Below are 8,654 nucleotides of genomic sequence, written 5' to 3'. Positions count from 1 at the left end.
GCTTACACAGGCAGCATAATACTTTTTTCCCTAATTGGCATTTTGACCAATCAGATAAGCTCTTTTGTTAATAAATGGGTAAAAGATCAGAATTTGACTGCCTGTGTGAACACAGCCAATGTGTGCCTGACCACCTCCCGAGGTGATTAGGAAGATCTGATCAAAGAGATCACAATGTGTCTTTTAATCATCTACACCCGCCAAAAATGTGGCACAATTAGAACGTTGACAAGATCAGGACAAAGGACGCATGTTGGCACAAGGTATAAACAGGGCTAAAGAGCCAGTACAACAGGCATTCCCACATGATCATGGAAAAAAGTCCAGAATATGAACGTGATGCAAAAAACATTTCAGCATTTGAACATTAACTAAACCTTAAAATGTGAAAGAAAACACAACATAGCACAGGACATTCATTTAAATGTTAATTTGCTGCTGACTAACATTGTTGTATCATTTTTATACAAGTTTTGCATGAATCATTGTCAATCAATGTAGTTTATGTGTTATCTAATCTTGGCCATTTCAGGAGATCAATGCCCAAAAGGTGAGGCAATTTACCCTAAGCCAAATAGTACTCAGCAAAAGAGAGACAAAAGCAGCATTTGATTTCAAGGCATGAGCATGACCTAGAAAGGACAAACCTAGTAATCTCCTTGTCGATTCCAGTTTGTAAGACAAAATATGGCATGGATTTCTTTGCACAAGTCAACGGTATCTTAGGCCATACCTAGCCCTTGCATTTGTCTGTGGAATGGGAGGAGGGGGGGGAATGAAGAAATTCACCTTAACACATGGAACTGCATTGCATTTCAAAGTAGTATCAAGATTACTTGGAAGTATTGTACAGTAAAAAAAAAAAAAAAAGCTTAAAGCTGGTCATTTCTACAGCAACCATTACTCAGGGGGATTGTGATGGTGCATGTTACTTCTGAAACATGGTGCACTTTGAGGGAACATAGACCTGACATTTTCAAAGCACACTAACCTCACCAGAATCACTTACAATCACTAGGTTTGCTAGTCTAGGACTGGATGACATTCAAACAACCTCGTGAGTTCTAAATCAATCATTCTTTTCCAATGACTGGTCTAAGAATGTAGGTAATGATTGATGTACTCAAATTCATAAGAGATGTAAATCAGTGCTTGTGTAATTGTACCTCGACCAACAAGACATTCACTTGATGGGTCAATCAGAACTACTGCAATTGAGATAAGATCTACTATACATTTCTAATAGAAAGTATGAGAGCATCATTTGTGCAGAACCTATTTTTTGATTGTGTGGAATCGATATGGAACACCAGGGATGCAAGGCAAGTATAATTAATTCATCACTGTTTTATGCATCACACAACTCTTTTCTATATCCTGCATGGATTTATCAGCCAAGGTTTGTGCATAAAAAATTAAGTATTTTCAGTACAAAATTCAATCTCCGCTCCCCATATGCTGTCAGTGCTCCCAGAAGGCAAAACCAAAAGTGACGTTGGAGGAAGGAAAGCGTTGAAAGTCTTGAGACGAGAGTGTGCCTTCTTGGTTCCACACACACACACACAGGACAGGCAGTCTCGAGGGCATGCTACCTACTGGTCAGTTTGACCAGCAGACGAGTCAGACAGCCACTACGGTGCATCATGCTGAGGAGGGTCACGTCAGGCCTCTCTGATCTTGGCAGCCAGAGCAGAGTTCTCCTGGCGAATGGCTTTGTAGTCCTCCAGGATCTTCTCCAGGTTGCTTACAGTCTTTTTACCATTCTCTGTGTCAATCTATGGAGAAACGGGAACTTTAAAAGTTTGCTTTACCAAGTCAGACCTATAGCGCTATGCCAAATAAAATCACAAACTATGCCCGATGTTGTACAGTAGCAGTGCAAGTTAGTGGTTTGGTATAAAATAAGAGGTCCATATATACCTGTTCCTCCAGGTCTCTGATCTCTCTCATGATTGTGCCAGTGTCCTCAATAGTTTGGATCAACTGAGTGCAGTTCTATACCAGGAATGAGAATCAAGTCACACAACTAACCAATATAGTTATAAGGCCCTAAATTTACCACAGTGCACCACACCCAAGGATATACACATTGCTCTTCAGTTTCTAAGAAGGATATATTCTGCCAACAAGCTCTTACCTCATGCAAGGCTGCCAGGTACTTGTAGGATTTGCGGACAGATTCGTCTTTTTTCGCATCCTGCACAGTATGAGGAAAAGTAATATTAGGCAATTGAAGAAAAATGTGGTATAGAGAACAATTTAAATAAAATTCAGGTATTCCTTTGACCTCTAATTGAAAAAAGTAAAATAATGGAGTTCTCTTGCTAGGTGTTCTACCTTGAAGACCAGCTCATCAGTCACAGCGAACGTTCGGTCCAGTTTTCCAGTCAGGCTGTTAATCTCTTTTTGCAGCTCCTTAGTGTCAGACAGAATCTAGAGAAAAAGGGGACACACACAAACACCATACTTCAAAATCACTCTACTCACGGTTCAAATTTTGTTTTAATTACTTTGTTTTTAAGGAGATACTCAGGACTGTATTGATGCGAGGTGTCTCAGACAGTGTACCTTTGTAATTTCTTCCTTCTGTTTCCGGATGTTGCCAACGATCTCCAGGATCCTGGCAGTGTATGCTGAGCGGGAGATATCTTTGGGGAGATTCTCAAACTCTGTTATCTGAAGGACAAATCCGATTTCCCAAAACTGGTGTTAGACAAAATGCTTGGACAGGAACCAAATTAATACACATTGTGGAAGTAAAATCATCCCAAATACATGTAATTAGTTTTAATACCAGTTGTTTATACAGTTCCTCCTTCTTCTTGGCCTCCTCTGCAGATTGACTGATTTTTTCATGAAGCTCTTTGATTTCAGATAGCTTTCGGGAGGACTCCATCTAGAGAAAAGAATGGAAGTTGAATTAAGAGTTTCTTTCTGTCACACACTTGGGGATATCTAAGGAGATGAACACTACCTCTTGGTTGCTGCAGAGCTCCTTGAGCCTGCGGTGCTCATCGATAAGTGGAGCTCTGTGTTTCTCCCACTGGGCGGCTAGGTTGACCACTCGCTCGGCACTTCCCTCCACTAGGGCCTGCAGCTTGGCCAGGTTGTTCTCCCCATCCGGCAGCAGGTATATGGTCTGCTTCTTTACCCGCACAGAGACCTCCTCCTCCGTGTTGCTCAGCTCTTTCTGCTTCAGCTCATCTGACACCTGCACACAGACGAGAGACAAGTGTTGCAGGGTGACTATGTCTTACATGTCATAGTTCATTCCACTGTGGTAAATCTGGTCCGAGGTCTACGCAAATAAACAGTTTGTCTATTTTGAATAAAGAGGCTCCAATTACCTGATGTATAGACACAGTGAGCTGCCTCATGTCTCCGCCCACCTCCTCTAGGCTGAGGGAGAGCTGCTGTAGCTGCTGCTGCAGGGCGGCCAGCTCCTCCTGCTGTCGGGCCTGCAGATCCTCCTCCGACTGATGTGAGCTGGGGAGGGAGTTGGCTGCTGCTGCCATCTGCTTGGCAGCTTTCTCAGGCTCCTGACAAACACACAGAGAGAGAGGCATGGATCGGTTAGAGAGAAACAAAGGCTGGATTCAGATTGGAAATCAAAAGGGGGAACATTTGGAGATCTTGCTCAATGTGGAGCAGGCTTTGTTTACCCATCATTCACCTCTGTAAAAGTAAATTTTTCAGTGTGGGTGAAGCGGGTGCCCTTGGCGAGGATGTCACCAATGAGGGGAGAGCCCCCGAAGGACTGCAGCAGCTCTGTGAGGTCAGAGCCCGACCTGTGGGCACCGAGGGTGTCCTGGCGGGTCTGGGCCACAGTGCGCAGCTGCTCTTCGATCCGCTTCTGCAGACGAGCACGCTTCCTGGAGCGATATTCCTGGGTGGACACGAGTTCACAGATGAAAACACTGCATTGAACACAGAAATATTATTATTGTTCTCAAATTCAAGTGAAAAACTTATCCTATCCCTTAAAGAGCATACCTCGGGTGTGAGGCGGGAAAGGAGGCCTTGGCTGTTCCACTCGTTCTCCCACTCCTGGGCGGCACTGAGCTCCCCTGCATGCTGCTCCAGCAGGGAGGCCGGCACGGAGGCATGCTGCGACGGCTGGGCAGTTACAGGGGGAAGGAAGTCCCTGTGGTAGTCATTTTCCTCTGAAGAGGGGGAGAAAAGAATGACGTGGTATACTGGTATTGAACTGTCACCATATGCTCTCATTTCAGTGGCAAAGAAGATCTTGTACCAAGCCTAATGTAACACCTGCTTATGTACATTACCAGTCAAAGATTTAGAAACATCTACTCATTCAAGGTTTTCTTTTTTTTATTTTTTTATTACATATCAAAATTATGAAATAACACTTTGCACACTCTTGGCATTCTCTCAACCAGCTTCTTGAGGTAGTCACCTGGAATGCTTTTCAATTAACAGGTATGCCTTGTTGAAAGTTAATTTGTGGAATTTCTTTCATTCTTAATGCATTTGAGCCAATCAGTTGTGTTGTGACAAGGTAGGGGTGGTATACAGAAGATAGTCTTTTATGGTAGGTAAAAGGCTAAGTCCATATTATGGCAAGACCAGCTCAAATAAGCAAAGAAAAATGACAGTCCATCATTACTTTAAAACATGAAGGTCAGTCAGTCCGGAAAATGTCAAGAATTTTGTTATGATGCAACTGGCTCTCATGAGGACCGCCACAGGAAAGGAAGACCCAGAGTTACCTCTGCCGCAGAGGACAAGTTCATTAGAGTTACCAGCCTCAGAAATTGCAGCGCAAATAAATGCCTTACAGAGTTCAAGTAACACCACCTGACCACCACCCATCAACAGTTCAGAGGAGACTGTGTGAATTAGGCCTTCATGGTCGAATTGCTGCAAAGAAACCACTACTAAAGGACAACAATAAGAAGAGACTTACTTGGGCTAAGAAACATGAGCAATGGACATTAGACCGATGGAAATTTGTCCTTTGGTCTGATTAGTCCAAATTTGAAATCTTTGGTTCCAACCGCTATGTCTTTGTGAGACGCAGAGTGGGTGAACGGATGATCTCTGCATGAGTGGTTCCCACCATGAAGCAAGGAGGAGGTGGTGTGATGGTGCTTTGCTGGAGACACTTATTTATTTCACTTATTTATTTAGAATTCAAGGCACACAACTAGCATGGCTACCACAGCATTCTGCAGCGATACGCCATCCCAACTGGTTTGCGCTTAGAGGGACTATCATTTGTTTTTCAACAGGACAATGACCCAACACATCGCCAGGCTGTGTAAGGGCTATTTGACCAAGAACGAGAGTGATGAGTGCTGCATCAGATGACCTGGCCTCCACAATCACCCAACCTCAACCTAATTGAGATGGTTAGGGATGAGTCGGACCACAGTGTGAAGGAAAAGGAGGCAACAAGTGCTCAGCATATGTGAGAACTCATTCAAGACTGTTGGAAAAGCAGTCCAGGTGAAGCTGGTTGAGAGAATGCCAAGAGTGTGCAAAGCTGTCATCAAGGCAAAGGGTGGCTACTTCGAAGAATTTAAAATATGTTTAACACTTTTTTGGTTACTACATCATTCCACGTGTTATTTTATAGTTTTGATGTCTTCACTATTATTCTAAAATGTAGAAAATAGTAAAAATAAAGAAAAACCCTTGAAGGAGTAGGTGTGTCCAAACCTTTGACAAGTACTGTATATAGGCTACTCATTCAGAATCCTACACAACTGGAAGAATTGGATTACAGAATGATATGCAATGACAGTAAGTTACGAGGGTCCTGTGTATTCTGGGGTTTACCTTTCAATTGCTTTTTCCCAGGCACTTTGAGGCAGTGGGGTAAACTAAGGGTCTGAGAGTGGAAACTGTGGGACGGTCCTGGGTTCTAAAAGGAAACGTGAAGTGAGAACGCATACAACAAGAGGGAACACTGTTGACACAAAGACGCATAGATTCAAATAGGAAGTGTGTATAGATTAAAATTGGAAGTTTGAAGTTCTGGAGAATATTGACTTGAGTAAATATCCACGAAGCCATGAAAAACAGGATGAACATGAGTCATTATTGCCTCACTACTTTCACTATATAGCCTTAATCTAGCTTCCTTCATGATCTAGGAAACCCAAAGTTATTTATCAGTGTATATTAAACTTAGCAGGCCACGTCATTGATAATGCTTTGTAGCATAGCTAGCAGGACGTACCTGTGTTTTACAGAGGAGGGGTAGTCTGCAGGATGGAGAGAGCCAGGGCAAGGCCAGCTGAGCTTTAATCTGGGCAGCTATGGATTTCTGGAGGAGGGCCGATTTACCTGTTAGGGGGTACAATTTATGAGACGAAGAAATACTTTCAGATTGTCATTTTTAGAAGTTCAAACATTCGATGTCTTTTTATTGATCAGATTACAGTTCAGAAAGCAAAAAATAAAACCAATTTATAAGGGGAGAACTAAAGCTAAGGGATGAATGGTATTTATTAATGACAAGAAGTACAATGGTGGGACATTGAGTCTGCACCTGCTGGTTGGTCCGAGGCCTCAGCACTTTCTCTGGGCAGCTTCTCCACTAGGAACATGAGCAAGGAGCGGATCTCTGGCTCATTGCTGTACAGAAAGGTCTGGTAGCCAATCTCTCCCTTGTAGCCAAGGTCCTGCAAATAAAAATGCATGTCAACCTCGTTATGGAGTCTGTTCATACACAGGTCATTGACCTTAGTATAATGCCTCACCCTCAAGAACATGAGGGTCATTCCGGGTAAGAAATGGAACAAGAAATGTCTATGAGATTTCCATGAACATGTCCAATGATGTAGCCTGTTCACAAAATGATCAAATCAAATGTATTCACAATTGGCAGATTTGAAATCTTGTAAGTAAACTGTTAATCTCAAGAGATCACTCAACCGAAGTTACGCAAGCAATTGGGCTATTCAATAGAGTCAATCAAGTGAGGAAACAAAAACAGTTCAAAACAATGCTCAATGAGATGGAATGGCATTAGTCTATATGACATCACTTCACATTGTAGCAGGATGTCAAATTGGTTGCTGAATGACTTCTTTTCAGAAATCAGTGGTCCAGACTGCATGCATGTAGTTGGGACCATGAAAAACTGAGCTTGATCTAATGACAGTAAATTAATTTCAGAATACAAAAAAACCTGGACTGAGTGTCATGCAAAGGAGGTATAGGTCATATGGGTACATCAATAAGTCATGCATGGTTATCCACTTACAGCAAACAATATCTTAATCTTCATGTGATCAAGAGAAGGAGCAAGCCCCATTTCGCAACAGGAGGGGGAGCACTATAACTATCCCTTTCCTTTTCGACCTCTCACCTGACAGGCCTGTGCCAGGCTCATGCCCACACGGAAGCGGGCAGACATGCCTGGGGGTAAGGAGGGGCACAGTCCGCTTCCCAGGGCCGGGTCGATCACTCGCAGACATCTCACCACCGCCTCCACTATCAGCTCACTGGTGAAGTGCTTCACACTCTGCACATCCTTCCCCACGTCCCTGTGCAAACAGACACAGCATGGGGTGCAGGTGCACAGGGTTAACTTCCCACTTGTGTCACACCCACTTCTCACTAGTCATGTGATCAGCCGGTTAAACTTTCAAATGACATTAAAAGTTCTGTGGTGTAACTAACATGCTAGATAGAAATATAGATAGTTTAATGAGCAGAATTCGTCTAACATTTTATTATTGGCAGAGTGAAAATCAAACAACTAGCTGTTAGAACAAAATAAGCACATTTTAAACGTTTGGATGAATGTAGCCATGATTTGCGCTCTACACTTCAACAAACGTTCACAAGGAAAATATTAGCTGATATGAAATGGCTCTGGTGAGTGAGTGAATGTAGATCTGGGCTATCAAATCAAAGACAAGAGCTAGCCAAACTCACTACAGTAGACACAAGCTAGCAAACGCAAGCTAACTAAATTGCAAGCTAGCAACAACAGGTTATTTATTGATAATGTTAGAAAGTAACTTTAGCTAGCTAGATACTTACGTGCCAGTCTGTCTAAGCGAGTGAATTAAAATCTTATCAACTTCATCCATCACTGCAAGAAGTGCCTTGTAATTTCTTTTAGAAAAAAAATCTTCCCCTAAATTACATATAATTAGGCTTCTGTTGGCTAGCTAGAAAGCGGTTTAACAGGCTTGTCCATTGGAAAAAGCTAGCTAGCGAGCGTGTGTTAGCTGGCGACCTAGGTAGCTAAACTAACGTTATCACTCCACAGCGCATGAACAAAAGGCACTGGCTATTTCACGAACCGTTCCATTTAAAAAATGCTGTGTGTTTCCCTAAATGTCTTGCAAATTGCTTTTCATTTTACGAAAGCTAGCTAACACATTCGTGTAATATAAAATTGTGCATATCTAAACTAAAGGCAGGAAGTCGTATGGGAGGAGTACATGGTAGCTGTGCTTTATGGGATGCTGAGTTTCAACAATCTTCTGGAGAGCTGGGCAAGTAAAACTCTGATTCCCAGCAAGCCCCCACTAGTCGCTTAGTGACAACCCATGACTGGCAACTGCGATTTGGCACGTGCATTTTGGAAATGGCATTATTTTCGACGTGTGCCTGTGTTCAATGGGATGTGTATTAATAGGACTTGTTAATCACACTTTAAATATTGTACA

The 8,654-nt window shown here is 42.7% G+C and overlaps 1 protein-coding gene across 1 annotated transcript; it reads right to left on the bottom strand.

Annotated features, from left to right (window-relative positions):
- Positions 1–863: 863 nt before the first annotated feature.
- On the bottom strand, positions 864–8,425 carry LOC124021688 (coiled-coil domain-containing protein 22-like). Its single transcript, XM_046336804.1, has 15 exons — positions 8,020–8,425; positions 7,340–7,517; positions 6,518–6,650; positions 6,206–6,312; positions 5,803–5,887; positions 3,994–4,163; positions 3,674–3,886; positions 3,348–3,539; positions 2,975–3,211; positions 2,795–2,896; positions 2,569–2,676; positions 2,338–2,433; positions 2,138–2,197; positions 1,921–1,995; positions 864–1,775 (listed from the first exon to the last, which is right to left on the bottom strand). Exons 1-15 carry the CDS (start codon positions 8,067–8,069, stop codon positions 1,662–1,664), a joined length of 1,920 nt encoding a protein of 639 aa, XP_046192760.1. The 5' UTR covers positions 8,070–8,425; the 3' UTR covers positions 864–1,661.
- Between the last annotated feature and the right edge of the window lie 229 nt (positions 8,426–8,654).

The sequence above is a fragment of the Oncorhynchus gorbuscha genome, linkage group LG03 (genome assembly GCF_021184085.1).
Source record: "Oncorhynchus gorbuscha isolate QuinsamMale2020 ecotype Even-year linkage group LG03, OgorEven_v1.0, whole genome shotgun sequence".
In the NCBI taxonomy this organism is placed as follows: Eukaryota; Metazoa; Chordata; class Actinopteri; order Salmoniformes; family Salmonidae; genus Oncorhynchus; species Oncorhynchus gorbuscha.
The sequence above is the reverse complement of the archived record's forward strand: the minus strand, read 5'-3'. Positions and strand labels throughout refer to the sequence as shown.